This window comes from Ranitomeya imitator, chromosome 1, assembly GCF_032444005.1.
Source record: "Ranitomeya imitator isolate aRanImi1 chromosome 1, aRanImi1.pri, whole genome shotgun sequence".
NCBI classification, from domain to species: Eukaryota; Metazoa; Chordata; class Amphibia; order Anura; family Dendrobatidae; genus Ranitomeya; species Ranitomeya imitator.
This window is the reverse complement of record NC_091282.1, coordinates 851,890,277-851,906,059: the sequence shown is the minus strand read 5'-3', so window position 1 is coordinate 851,906,059 and position 15,783 is coordinate 851,890,277. Positions and strand designations below refer to the sequence as shown.

General features: G+C 43.3%; 1 protein-coding gene across 3 annotated transcripts in view; it reads right to left on the bottom strand.

Moving 5' to 3' along the window:
• Positions 1–15,783, bottom strand: part of ACSBG2 (acyl-CoA synthetase bubblegum family member 2) — a 116,260-nt gene that overhangs the window by 41,973 nt on the left and 58,504 nt on the right. The window contains exon 1 of one of the 3 annotated variants that reach the window (XM_069741561.1): positions 72–293. The exons of the other annotated variants lie outside the window; for them this stretch is intronic. Coding sequence (XP_069597662.1) covers positions 72–78 — 7 coding nt within the window. The 5' untranslated portion in view covers positions 79–293. Of the gene's footprint in view, positions 1–71; positions 294–15,783 lie in introns of those variants that run through there. 3 annotated transcript variants of the gene reach the window in all.

Below are 15,783 nucleotides of genomic sequence, written 5' to 3'. Positions count from 1 at the left end.
TATGGTGCTTAATTTCATAGATGAATAAAGCAACCATTTTTCAGCAGTTTGGGCGTGTTCGCAATACTTACATAGCATTTTGCTGGCCAAACGTTCCCTAATGCAATGTGTACTGATCAGTGTATCCGCCTTGCTCCACGCCAGAAGAATTGACTGTTAAAAGCAGTCCCCATCAAAATGCCTAGTAGTGGTGTGACATCACCCTGCTGCCTCTCTGTAATTGGAAGGCAACCATCAGCCCACAGCACCATCTGCTTGTATGGCTACACGTCAGGGATGTGCTGACAGCCCTCCCCTAGCACTACGACACTGTGCTGCATCACAAGGATGTGCAGATCATTTCCTTTTCTACTAGTACACAAGCTGAGGTTACTCTCGGTCAGATGAGAATAGAGCCAAGGGGAAAAAAAAACAAACCGCCCTGTCAAAAGGAATTACACAGGTGCATGGAACATACTGGTAGCTAAAGCAGGATATTCTTATTAGGAGAAACAACAATACATGACATTCAATACAAATGTACACTTCATGGCTGCAACTTAGAATTAAAGCAGATCACCACCACAGCTAGTTGGCCTACTTAACCCCTTCATCCCCAAGCCGGTTTTATCAGTTATGACCAGGCCAAATTTTACAATTCTGACCGGTGTCACTTTATGGAGGTAATAAACTCTGGAACGATTTAAGGCTATGTGCACACGTTGCTGATTTGACTGTGGAATTTTATGTGCAAATTCTGAATTTCTTGGCAGAAAACGCAGGTCAGTATCTTCTCTTTTTTTTTTTTTTTCAAATAATTTTTATTGGGAATTTTTAACTTTTAACAGGGAAGGATAAGTTAGGAGATGGAAAGGAAGGGAGGGATATGAAGATAGGGAAAAATAAACCCCTATAGCAATAGGGGTGACAGGCAATCAAGTAGTCGATTAGTGTAACAAATAGCTTAAAAAGGAGTAACATAGTGATCTATGAAAATAACGTAAATAATGCTTCATGGAGGGTCGCTAAGTAAATAACTAGTACTGTCATATAAAAAGAATGACGCAGTAAACCATAAAACTGATATGAGTAGTGCTATGTGCAAGTTCGCTTACTAAACGTTTAAGGGTAGGCTATAAAATGACATATATATTGTTTTATGTAAATTCACTAAGTAAACCAGTAAGTAGTAGAATATAAATATGAATGCCCGTCGTGAACTCTAAGCTTGGTATATGGTAGATAGTAGCTTGTTAATAGTTTGTCATGTACGGGAACACCCTTGGGTGATCCTATGACTATGTGGGAGCAAAAAAGTCCGGCTCAATATCCATGCTGATTATTGGGAAGAAATATAATTGTAAGATCCAGGAGAAGAAAAGATATATGTTCTTATGGGTAGGACAGGACAGCAGGTCAAATAGGACCATTAGAGGCACTAGGAGGATCCAGACCATGTCGCTGCAGAAAGGTCACACCCTCCACCAGTGTTGCAATATGTACAATTCCGGACAAGAGTTTAACCGAAAGAGTGGAGGAGGGTGACCATGTATAAGCAAAGTGGGAGCTCCGGAGCTCCCGTGTAATATATGAGAAATCACGTCGCTTTTCCAAAGTGGTTTTAGACAAGTCTCTGAAAAACGTTAGGTGGCCATATGAAGAGAGCAGAAAGCTTTTTTCGGAGGAAAGGTCAAACAATTTACCCCTAACCCAAGCAGGAAAAAAAAAAAAGAGACAATAATGTCTCTTGGCACATCTGATGGGAGGGACACAGGTCTCTTAATTCTGAAAACTTTTTCTATAATATTGGGATCGTCGACGTCAGGAAAGAATTTAGTGATCATTTTTTGAATATAATTTTTCAAATGAGGGGGGGGGTTTAACGGATTATGGGACACCCCTAATTTTCACGTTGTTTTTGCGTTTATGATCTTCAAGGGTTGCTAAGTTACATTTGAGAGATTCAATATCTTTTTGCAAGCTTTCTAGCAGAGCTGAGGACACCGGAGGTATCGGCGGAAGATCCGTGCCGGGGAGGTTATCGTTTCCATAGGAAGAGTCCATCATATTGCTGTCTAAAGAATGTGCAGAGGGTGCATATGAATCATGAGCTGATGAAGAAAAATGATCATATAGGGAGGACCTTGAGGAATATAAGGACGATGAGGATTTTAGGCTTTCCGCAATGGAAGTCAATGCGTCCTTTATATAGGATTCAGATGCTGAATCCGTGCGAGAAGAACGAGTGTTTGGCGGTTCAAAAGAGAACGAGAGAGTTTGGAATTGTTCCTTCATTATTTGGTTGGCTTGTTCGCAGAAGTCTTTCATCAACATGTCTATACGTAATTCAGACATAAACCTTTCTGTAGTCCCCATCCCCTCTGCACTGGGGAAAGAGCATGATATTTCCATGTTGGGATTCTCCTCCCCCTGACTGGGGCAGTCACTGGTTTCCCTCAAAGGTGCCCCTTGTGAGTGGTTATTAGTGGGGAGTCATCAGATACATTTTTAACAATTTCAGCCCTGTGCCTCTCTTATCTGTTTGGGCTGGGGCACAAAAGCAGGGGTGTTGTAATTTAGCGTGCGGCTAGCAGCCTGTCTTGCTATGTCCCTGGCTGCGGTGCCGCTGTTAGATGTGGGCAGGGTCGAGGGCGGTGTTTCATCCTCCCTCCTGCTCCCCTTCCCCGCCGGTGAATGTAGAGCCGCCGCTTCATTTTTTAATGTTGCGCCGGTCTGAGGAGTTGGAGCAGGCGGACCTATGGTTTGCAGAGCAGGAGCCGCCCGTGGAAGAGGCTCACCTGGTGCTCTTCCTGCAGCCGGGTCGGTTCTCCTGCCTCTTGCAGCGATGCCGCCGATGACGGTGGGCGGAGTGGTGGGCGGAGCTTCAGCGTCTCTCCTGCTTCCCGGCGAGGTCGCGGCTCTGAGTCCATTCCCAGCGGCGGCTCCGGATTGCGTGCCAGCAGAAGAGAGCGCCCGGTACTTCATGGCTGGGGCTGCTTGTGTTGAGGGCTTACCCGACGTCTCTCCTGTAGCTGGGTCTGGGTTCATTCATTTGGAAACGGAGCTGCCACGCGTCGTGGGCGGGGCTTTGGGTGGATCCATGGGCGGGGCTTCCTCCCCTCTCCTGCTTCTCGGCCTCGCCAGCTCAAGCGAGGCCGCGGCTTTGGGCCTACTCACGCAGGTCACTCCGATTCCTGTGGGAATACCGGAGGGCCTTGTAGTTTTTAGTGCGGGAGCCGCTGTGGACGGGGGTCTGTCCAGAGCCCCTCCTGTGGGTGAGATTGGTCCGGAGCTTGAAAGCACCGATGAGTGCAGCTTGTCTTCCCGACCGTGCAGGCCTGCAGCACGGCCACGGCTGGGGACCATATGTCCCTGGGTTGCTTGTGCCTTCTTTAATTCCGCTTTTTTCATTATGTGTCCTTGTCCTGAACACATTAATAAAGGTTCTGAGCACTTTCTTCCCAAAATGCTTGAGAATTGCCGCTGATTATAAGGGATTTAGCAGGAGCTCCTGTGACACAGGTCTGCTCCCAGTCCCTAGCAAGCCACGCCCCCCTCTGCTCCTTTTTTTAATCTGTGTACACGCTGCAGATTTTTCTGCGGATTTCTTCCCTTTTTTTACCCCTGCAGATTTCTATTATGTAATGGGTGCAGAAACGCAACAGAACTGCAAAAAGAATTGACATGGTCCTTTTTGGAATCTGCTGCGTTTTCCGTGCAGATTTTTCCGCACCATTAGCACACCATTTTTTTTTTGCCATTGATTTACATTGTACTGGAAATCATTAGCGGAACTGCAGTGTTTCTGCGCTGAAAAAAAGCTGCAGATCTGCAGGAAATCTGCAACGTGTGCACATAGCCTAGCAGGTCCCACGGATTCTGACAATTTTTTCGTGACATATTGCACTTAATCATAGTGGCAACATTTCTTCAATATGACTTTCATTTATTTGTGGAAAAAAAATAAAAATGGAAATTTGGAGAAAACGTTCCATTTTTAGGCTATGTGCACCCGTTGCGGATTAGCCTTAGGAATTTCTGGTGCGGATTCTGCCTCTCCTGGCAGAAAACGCAGCTGCGGATTTTGTGCAGATCCGCTTTTTTGGTGCATTTTTTTGCGGATTTGCTGCGTTTTTTTTTTTACCCCTGCTGATTTCTATAATGGAATGGGTACAAAAACGCTGCAGATCTGCAAAAAAGTAGTGACCTGCTACTTTTAAACCGCAGAGTTTCTGCAGCTGATTTTCCGCAACGTGTGCACAGCTATTTTTTCTTATTGATTTACATTGTACTGTAAATCAATTGCGGATCTGCAGCGTTTCTAAACCGCAAAAAACGCTGCGGATCCACAGAGAATCCGCAACGTGTGCACATAGGCTTTATGCCCTTAAACCAGAGAGTTATGTCACACAAAATAATTTAAAAAATGGTAGACATGTGGGAAATGTTAATTTTTTTGGACAGGACATTAGAAGGGTTCAAAGTCGACCAGCAATTTCTCATTTTTCCATAAAAATTTACAATTTTTTTTTTATTTCTTGGGAGACCACATTTGACGTGATCGTGGGGCCTATATGACACCATCCTAAAAACTGCATCCCTCCAGGTGCTCAAAACCACATTCAAAAAGTTTGTTAACCCTTCAGATGCTTCAATGGAACTGAAGCAATTTGGAAGGCAAAAAAAAAAAAACATTTCACTTTTTTTTCTTCACAAAAAGTTTAAAATTTAGACCATTTTTTTTTCACAAGGGTAACAGGAGAGAATTTTGGGGTTCCATTTTCTCCGGAGTACACCGATAACCAATATGTGGAGGAACACTACTGTTTGGGCGCATGGCAGGGCTCGGAAGGGAAGGAGTATTGAATTTTGTAACGCAAAAATTTGTAGGAATCATTAGTGGACGCCATGTCGAGTTTGAAGAGCCCCTGATGTGCCTTAAAATTGGAACCCACACAAGTGACCCCATTTTGGAAACTAGACCCCTCAAGGAATGTATTCAGATGTATGGTGAGCACCTTGAATCCACAGGTGCTTCACAGATCATGCGAACATTAGTACATTACTACAATACATATGTTTTTATTTTCACTGCTAAATAGTATCACAAATGTTTTTAGCTTTAATTTCTTATTTTCACAAGGGTAACAGGAGAAATTGCACTATATAATTTGTTGTGCAATTTCTCCTGAGGATACAGATGTCCCATATGTAGTCGAAAACTACTTTTGGAGGCACAATGCAAAGCTCAGAAGGGAAGAAGCGTCATATTGGAGTTCAGATTTTGCTGGAATGGATTGAGGATGCCATATCAAACTGGCAGAGCCCCTGAGGTGCCAGAATAGCAGAATCCTCCATAAGTGACACCATTTTACAAACTACACCTCTCAATGGGGCAAATTGGTGCAGTGAGCATGTTGACACCACATGGGCCTCACAAATTTACACCATTTTGTGGGGAGGAAAGAATTACTGCAAAAATGTTTTTATCTTCAGATTTTACATTTTCACAAGGGGAAATAAGCAAAACCTGTGACAAATTTTGTTGCCTCTTTTACCTAACATGGAAATACGTGAAAGAAAAAACACCAGCGCTCCCTTATGTGAATGCTATCCTAAGCAGCTGGAATCAAAACAGCCAAGTGCCAAGGCTGACATATGAATGAGCAATGATAAAAGAAATTGATACCGCGCTTCAGGATAGGCCTCCAGACAACAAAAGTGATGGTGGTATACAGAAAAATAGTCTCCCGGTGAAACAACTGCAAAAAGTGAATCACCTGCTTGAAGATGACCCCCCAATAAACAGATAAAAATGAAATGAAATAATGCAGGGAAACTTCCTGCCGACACTTATAAATATGCCCAATAAAAATGCAGCCTGATCAATGTGGCATAGCGAGCAATATAAACATACAAAGCAAATAAGCACAGCACTATATGATGTACTGTGCCCGTAGTTTAACCCCTTCATGACCCAGCCTATTTTGACCTTAAAGACCTTGCCGTTTTTTGCAATTCTGACCAGTGTCCCTTTATGAGGTAATAACTCAGGAACGCTTCAACAGATCCTAGCGATTCTGAGATTGTTTTTTCGTAACATATTGGGCTTCATGTTAGTGGTAAATTTAGGTCAATAAATTCTGCGTTTATTTGTGATAAAAACGGAAATTTGGCGAAAATTTTGAAAATTTCGCAATTTTCACATTTTGAATTTTTATTCTGTTAAACCAGAGAGTTATGTGACACAAAATAGTTAATAAATAGCATTTCCCACATGTATACTTTGCATCAGCACAATTTTGGAAACAAAATTTTTTTTTGCTAGGAAGTTATAAGGGTTAAAATTTGACCAGCGATTTCTCATTTTTACAACACCATTTTTTTTAGGGACCACCTCACATTTGAAGTCAGTTTGAGGGGTCTACACGGCTGAAAATACCCAAAAGTGACACCATTCTAAAAACTGCACCCCTCAAGGTACTCAAAACCACATTCCAGAAGTTTATTAACCCTTCAGGTGCTTCACAGCAGCAGAAGCAACATGGAAGGAAAAAATGAACATTTAACTTTTTAGTCACAAAAATTATCTTCGCAACAATTTTTTTATTTTCCCAATGGTAAAAGGAGAAAATGAACCACGAAAGTTGTTGTCCAATTTGTCCTGAGTACGCTGATACCTCATATGTGGGGGTAAACCACTGTTTGGGCGCACGGCAGGGCTTGGAAGGGAAGGAGCGCCATTTGACTTTTTGAATCAAAAATTGGCTCCACTCTTTAGCGGACACCATGTCACGTTTGGAGAGCCCCCGTGTGCCTAAAAATTGGAGCTCCCCCACAAGTGACCCCATTTTGGAAGCTAGACCCCCCAAGGAACTTATCTAGATGCATAGTGAGCACTTTGAACCCCCAGGTGCTTCACAAATGGATCTGTAAAAATGAAAAAGTACCTTTTTTCACAAAAAAATTCTTTTAGCCTCAATTTTTTCATTTTCACATGGGCAACAGGATAAAATGGATCCTAAAATTTGTTGGGCAATTTCTCCTGAGTACACGGATACCTCATATGTGGGGGTAAACCACTGTTTGGGCACATGGTAAGGCTCGGAAGGGAAGGAGCGCCATTTGACTTTTTGAATGAAAAATTATCTCCATCGTTAGCGGACACCATGTTGCGTTTGGAGAGCCCCTGTGTGCCTAAACATTGGAGCTCCCCCACAAGTGACCCCATTTTGGAAACTAGACCCCCCAAGGAACTTATCTAGATGCATATTGAGCACTTTAAACCCCCAGGTGCTTCACAGAAGTTTATAACGCAGAGCCATGAAAATAAAAAATAATTTTTCTTTCCTCAAAAATAATTTTTTAGCCTGGAATTTGCTATTTTGCCAAGGGTAATAGGAGAAATTGGACCATAAATGTTGTTGTCCAGTTTGTCCTGAGTACGCTGATACCCCATATGTGGGGGTAAACCACTGTTTGGGCGCACGGCAGGGCTCGGAAGGGAAGGCACGCCATTTGGCTTTTTAAATGGAAAATTAGCTCCAATCATTAGCGGACACCATGTCACGTTTGGAGAGCCCCTGTGTGCCTAAACATTGGAGATCCCCCAGAAATGACCCCATTTTGGAAACTAGTCCACCAAAGGAACTAATCTAGATGTGTGGTGAGGACTTTGAACCCCCAAGTGCTTCACAGAAGTTTATAATGCAGAGCCGTGAAAATAATAAATACGTTTTCTTTCCTCAAAAATAATTATTTAGCCCAGAATTTTTTAATTTTCCCAAGGGTAACAGGAGAAATTTGACCCCAATATTTGTTGTCCAGTTTCTCCTGAGTACGGTGATACCCCATATGTGGGGGTAAACTACTGTTTGGGCACATGCCGGGGCTCGGAATTGAAGTAGTGACGTTTTGAAATGCAGACTTTGATGGAATGCTCTGTGGGCGTCACGTTGCGTTTGCAGAGCCCCTGATGTGGCTTAACAGTAGAAACCCCCCACAAGTGACCCCATTTTGGAAACTAGACCCCGAAAGGAACTTATCTAGATGTGTGGTAAGCACTTTGAAACCCCAAGTGCTTCACAGAAGTTTATAATGCAGAGCCGTGAAAATAATAAATACGTTTTCTTTCCTCAAAAATAATTATTTAGCCCAGAATTTTTTAATTTTCCCAAGGGTTACAGGAGAAATTGGACCCCAAAAGTTGTTGTCCAGTTTCTCCTGAGTACGCCGATACCCCATGTGTGGAGGTAAATCACTGTTTGGGCACACGTCGGGCTCGGAAGTGAGGGAGCACAATTTGACTTTTTGAATACGAGATTGGCTGGAATCAATGGTGGCGCCATGTTGCGTTTGGAGACCCCTGATGTGCCTAAACAGTGGTAACCCCTCAATTCTACCTCCAACACACCCCTAACTCTAATCCCAACTGTAGCCATAACCCTAATCACACCCCTAACCACAACCCTAATGCTATGTGCCCACGTTGCGGATTCGTGTGAGATTTTTCAGCATCATTTTTGAAAAATCCGCGGGTAAAAGGCACTGCGTTTTACCTGCGGATTTTCCGCGGATTTACCATGGATTTGCAGTGTTTTTTGTGCAGATTTCACCTGTGGATTCCTATTGAGGAACAGGTGTTAAACGCTGCGGAATCCGCACAAAGAATTGACATGCTGCGGAAAATACAACGCAGTGTTTCCGCGCGGTATTTTCCGCACCATGGGCACAGCGGATTTGGTTTCCATATGTTTACATGGAACTGTAAACCTGATGGAACACTGCTGCGGATCCACAGCCAAATCCGCACCGTGTGCACATAGCCTAATTCTAAAGGTACGTGCATACGCTGCGGAAAACACTGCGGATCCGCAACAGTTTCCCATGAGTTTACAGTTCAATGTAAACCTATGGGAAACAAAAATCGATGTACACATGCTGCGGAAAAACTGTACGGAAACGCAGCGGTTTACATTCCACAGCATGTCACTTCTTTGTGCGGATTCCGCAGCGGTTTTACAACTGCTCAAATAGAAAATCGCAGTTGTAAAACCGCAGTGAAATGCGCAGAAAAAACGCGGTAAATCCGCCATAAATACGCAGCGGTTTAGCACTGCGGATTTATCAAATCCGCAGCGGAAAAATCTGCAGAGGACCAGAATACGTGTGCACATACCGAAACCCTAACCCTAGCCCTAACCCTATTCTAACATTAGTGGAAAAAAAAAAAATCTTTATTTTTTATTGTCCCTACCTATGGGGGTGACAAGGGGGGGGGGGTCATTTATTATTTTTTTTATTTTGATCACAGATATAATCTCTCTCAGTGATCAAAATGCACTTTGGAACGAATCTGCCAGCCGCATGCGCCCGCCATTTTGGAAGATGGCGGCGCCCGGGGAGAAGACGGACGGACGGATTGTAATATTTCACCAGTTATAATAGGTGAAATATATTACAAATCGCTCTGATTGGCAGTTTCACTTTCAACAGCCAATCAGAGCGATCGTAGCCACGGGGGGGGTGAAGCCACCCCCCCTGGGCTAAACTACCACTCCCCCTGTCCCTGCAGATCGGGTGAAATGGGAGTTAACCCTTTCACCCGGCCTGCAGGGACGCGATTTTCCATGACGCCACATAGGCGTCATGGGTCGGATTGGCACCGACTTTCATGACGCCTACGTGGCGTCAAAGGTTGGGAAGGGGTTAATTAGAACTCACCCGGGTCCCGAGATGTGGAGGATGCACAAGGCTCGAGGTGTGAGGATCACTGTCAGGTTGCCTGGTGGGGCTCCTGCCCAAGCATCCCTCTGTAGCTTTCGTGACGTCACGCTTTGAGCACTTTTCGTCGGCCATTTTTTACAGCTTGTAACCAGGGACGCCACTGGCCGGCGTGCTCCCTGGCTCTACGCCGACTACCGCCACGCCATTCTGCTGCGGCCGCTGACAGCCCCTCTCCATCACCCATTTCCCGCCTGGCAGGAGCCCCGTTACCGCCGCTATTAACCCTGTGTGCCCCCAACTTTTTACTATTGAAGCTGCCTATGCGGCATCAATAGTAAAAAAATGTAATGTTAAAAATAAAAAAAACCTGCTAAACTCCCCCTCCGTTGTCTGCCGAGCCGCTCGCGCCTGCCGCCATCTTCCGTTCCCAGCGATGCATTGCGAAATTACCCAGAAGACTTAGCGGTCACCTGGGTAATTTTGCAATGGATCCTGGGAACGGAAGATGGCGGCAGCCGCACGCCTATTGCCGGGGCTTCGGTGGATCCTAGGGGGTGAGTATATAACTTTTTTATTTTAATTATTTTTTTTTTAACAGGGATATGGTGCCCACACTGCTGTATACTACGTGGGCTGTGTTATATACCGTGTGGCTGCTATATACTACATGGGCAGTGTGATATACTGCGGGGCTGTGTGATATACTCTGTGGGCTGTGCTAGATATTATGTGGCCACTGTTATATACTGTGTGGGAAGTGTTATATATTACGTGACTGGGCAATATACTACATCGCTGAGCAATATACTACGTGGCTCTGTGCTGTATATTACGTCGCTGAGCAATATACTAAGTGACTGGGCAATATACTACGTCGCTGGGCAATATACTACGTAGCAGGGCAATATACTACATGTGCTGTGCAATATACTACATGTGCTGTGCAATATACTACGTGGACATGCATATTCTAGAATACCCGATGCGTTAGAATCGGGCCACCATCTAGTAGTATATAATAGCCCACATAGTATATAACAGCCCTCGTAGTATATAACAGCCCATACCTTGTCCTCCCAGCCAGGCTCTGCTTCCCCCCGCAATGCTCCAGCCTCCAGGAAGGCTCATTCACTTTCGCAGTCACAGGTGCTGCACACTTCCTGCTTGGTGACGCAAGGCTCATTCTCCGGCCACTGGACGGTCGGAAGTCACTCTGCGTATCCCAGAAACTCCCAGAGCTCTGTGCCGCCTCCTCTCTTCTAGCGTGCACCGCAGGCCGCAGATGTCTGCCTCAGGGGCCACATGCAGCCCTGGGGCCGCGTGTTTGAGACCCCTGATCTAAATCATTGATAAAAGATGTTTAAAAAAGGGCCCAAGACAGAGCCCTGTGGTACCCCAATTGAGACATTCTTCCAACTGGATGTACAGCCATTTATGACCACTCTTTTGGTCAGATCACCAAGCCAGTTATGAATTCACCCTACAGTTACTTTGTCCAATCTATTCTTTGTCAAAATGCTTTGCTGAACTCAAGCTATACTATGACTGGGTGGATCAGGGAAATGCAGATGATCACCCGAATGACACGATTCATTATAGTGAATGGATCCCTCAGGTGTATCATCTGAGACAGCAGTTACTCTGGCTTCTACTCAATGGTGTCCTTTTCAGAGATGCACAAACTGTGGCCGACAGCACTTTTATGAACGTCTAGAAGACGGACACCGCTGGATCATAGGCCACACAACGTCCACAGTGCCTCCATCTTTCTCATAAGGAATATCCAAGTTGGGGGTTCTGTCTGGAGCACGCATTTCAGATATTTACACGGAATCCTCGGTGTAAGCGCTCAGCGCAGGATACATGTACGCCGAGCCATACCGAGATCTTTGAGAGGCAGTATGAACAAATCAACAGGTGAAAGTTTTGTTTTGTTTCATTTTTAGGCTGTTCTTCGTGCATTATAAGTGATTACAAGACTATTCTTTGGGTCAGTGCGATTACAGCATTTTTTTTTATCGTTTGGCTGCTATAATAATAAAACGCTTTTTTGTCCAAAAATTAGTTTTTGCATTGCCATATTTTGAGAGCTATAAATTTTCCAATATTTCTGGTGACAGTCGTGTGAGGGCTTGTTTTTTAGTGGAACAAGTTGACGTTTTATTGGTACCATTTTTGGGTGCATGATATTTTTTGATAGTTTTCTATTCAGATTTTTGAGAGGCAGCTTGAACAAAAACAAGCAATTCAGTAGTTTTTAAGTCGTTCACGGAGTGGTAAAATTGATAATGTTGCTTTACTCCTTAGGTCAGTAAGATCACAGCGATAAACACATCTTAATGTTTTGGCCCTTTTACACAAACTTTTATAAAATTATTTTTCCATTGTTTTATTCTGAGTGTTATAACTAATTTTTCCACTGATGGAAGCAGTATGGCGGCTTGTGTTTTGCAGGACAAGATGTCATTTTCAGTTACAACATTATTTTACATTCATCCTTTTGATAGCGTTTTATGCCACTTTTTGTTTGGCGGTATAAGGAAAAAGCATAGTTTTTTTGCCCGTTTTCCTATTCATTTTTTTACGGTGTTCACTAAAGCAGTTAACTAAAGGGATAGTTTTATAGGTCGGGTCGTTCTGGACTTGGAGATGCCAAAATGTGTAATAATTTTTTTGTTTTTAAATAGCAATTGGTAAAAATTTATTTATTTTACTTTACCTAGTCCCATTATGCAGGAGCATTGCAATGCTTTATAAAGTGCTGGAATGACAAGCTAGTTAGACCATGCACTGTGCATGATTTAACTAGCATGTTAGCCCTGGTGACGTATGATCACCATAACTATTGCCACCCCCCCACCGATTACGTCATGGGGGCCAAGCCCCCTTCCGTAACTTCTAACTGCTGCAATAGATATAGATCAAAGCTTTTAGGGGGTTAATCTGCCAGGACCAGGGTGTCAGTGGTCAATCACTGAACACCCGGCGGAGAATCCTTCCCAACCTGGATGTATGGATGCATTGAAAATTGTGAAGGAGTTAGAGATTGCTTACCTTCAGAAAAGTTGGCCCTTAAAATATATAAGAACAGTCATCAGGTACTCACCCTCCCTGAGTCCAGTGCTGGTTACCTGACACCATATAGCACAAGCAGCAGTGCCAGTGTAGCAGGGGGTCACAGGAGGCAGGGTCAAAGCATCAGGAGGCCGGCAGCAGTATGATTGGGGAAATGCTGCGGGCCCCAGGCTGGGAGGAGGAGGGTGTCCCAGCGCTGCGAGCCCTAAGCTTTCCCAAGGTATCTATGCTATGCGGAGTCTCCATTCCCATTGATTTCCCTGCTTTGGGCACCTGCCTCCTGTGACCCTGCACCACCACAGTTAATCCCCCCAGTAAGCCATTTCCGAATAAGACAAACCTCCATTTTCCCCAAAAAGATTTTTGGGAAAAAAAAGGGTATCTTATCTGAAAATACGGTACGTACAGGTTTGCTAATGTAGATACTCTTGTATATTTATGACCACTTTCCCCCATCTATACAGAGCGGTTTTTGCAACACCCTGTGAGTCCACCATGTAACACCACCACAGAAAAAATGAAGACTAAGAAGAGAGAAAAATGAAGGGTGTGGTTATGGGTCTGGAAATTCCAATTATTGGTAAATAATTATTTTTCCCTACAGAGGTTACAGAGAAATCCATTAAAGGAGGAACCATCGCTGGCAGGACTTTCCCCAAAGAAGAAATGGACACTGGAGACAAAATCTAACCTATAGTGCCTATAAAAAGATTAAAAAAAAAAAAAAAAAAAAAAAAGAAGAAGGTGGAGAGAATGTAGCTGGCCTACAAATAGCCTACCAGAATACGTAGGGGATCCAGACTTTCCAACTTTGAACTTTCATGCCCTTAAATCAGATGTCACACAGATTTCCCACATATCTACTTTATATCACAATTTTTAGACCAAATTTTTTTTATGTTAGGAAGTTAAGGGTTAAAAGTTGACCAGCGATTTCTCATTGTCACACCATTTTTTTTTTTTTTAGGGACCACATCGCATTTTAAGTCACTTTGAGGGGTCTATATCACAGAAAATTCACTAAATACACTAAAGTGACACCATTATAAAATCTGCACCACTAAAGGTGCTCAAAACAGCATTCAAGAAGTTTATTAACCCTTCAGGTGCGTCACAGGAATTTTTGGAATGTTTAACCCCTTTACCCAAGGGTTTGCACGTTAATGACCGGGCCAATTTTTACAATTCTGACCACTGTCCCTTTATGAGGTTATAACTCGAATGCTTCAACAGATCCTGATGATTCTGACATTGTTTTCTCGTGACATATTGTACTTCATTATAGTGGTAAAATTTCTTTGATATTACCTGCGTTTATTTGTGAAAAAAAACAAAAATTTAGAAAATTTCGCGATTTTCCAACTTTGAATTTTTATGCCCTTAAATCACAGATATGTCAAACAAAATACTTAATAAGTAACATTTCCCACATGTCTACGCTAAGGGTTAAAAGCTGACCAGCAATTTCTCATTTTTACAACACCATTTTTTTTTTTTTTTTTTTTTTTTTTTATTTTAGAGACTTCACATTTGAAGTCACTGAGGGGTCTATATGATAGAAAATAACCAAGTGTGACACCATTCTAAAAACTGCACACCTCAAGGTGCTCAAAACCACATTCAACCCTTCAGGTGTTTCACAGGAATTTTTGGAATGTTTAAAAAAAAAAAATTAACATTAACTTTTTTTCACAAAAAATTTACTTCAGCTCCAATTTGTTTTATTTTATCAAGGGTAACAGAACAAATTGTATAACAACTTTTTGTGGTCCAATTTCAACTGTGTATGCAGATACCCCATATGTGGGGGTAAACCACTGTTTGTGCGCATGGCAGAGCTCAGAAGGGAAGGAGCGCCATTTGACTTTTCAATGCAAAATAGACTGGAATTGAGATGGTACGCCATGTCGCGTTTGGAGAGCCCCTGATGTGCATAAACAGTGGAAACCACCACAAGTGACACCAGAACAGTCACTAAACTTTTTAACTCAGAGCCGAGAAAATAAATTCATATTTTTTCCCAAAAATGATCTTTTCACCCCCCAAATTTTTAATTTTCCGAAGGGTAACAGGACAAATTGGACAACAATGTTTGGGGTCCAAATTCTTTTGAGTACACCGACACTCCATATGTGGGGGTAAGGCTACTTTTACACATCTGGTTTTTGCAGTCGGGCTCAATCCGGCGAATTTTGTAAAAAAAACAAAAAAAAAAAAAAAAAAAAAAAAAAAAAAAACAACACACGGAACAGGTGAACGCTGCCGCCGGATCCGTTTTTTTCTCATAGACTTGTATTAGCGCCAGATGGCCTCACGTTGTGTCCAGATTTTGCCGGCGAAAACTTTTTCTGGCATCTGGAAAAAAAACAGACAGTAACGTTTGTCTGCGGCAAAAAAAACGGACAGCGCTGGATCCTGCGCTTCTGGTTTTTTGCTAGAATGAAAGCCTGTGGGCGCCGGAAAGGCATCGGCTCCGGAAAATGACGGATCGGGGGCGGATCCGTTTTTTTTTTTTTTTTTTTTTTAACAGAGCATGCTCAAATACTAGTCCAGCCCCCCGTAAACCGATATAAACACTGCCAGTGAGGCCTTCTCTCATCCATTTGGAGAGATACCCGGAGAGGGCTCGCAATAGGTAAGTTTCTTACATGCATCGCAGAACCACATCACAGTACACACTACACATAAAAATAGATCATTACAGACATCACAACACATAAGCCTACATCCAAGCACAATGTTTTTTATTTTTTATAGTCCTCTGATTTTGGGGCTCGATCTAGAGGTCCTGAAAGCACCTCCCAGGGTCACCGGCATGAGAGTCAGGGTGGTCGCCATCGAGTAAGTACCTTTTTTTTTTTTCTTTTTTCAGTTTTTGTTAACTTTGTCGTTTTGAGTTTTTTTTTTTTCTTTAAACAGGCTTCACAGCGTGCTCCTGACTCGGACGGTGAGGAGGCCGGGCTAAACCTCATCGATCTAATCAGAGAACGGGACCCGCTGTGG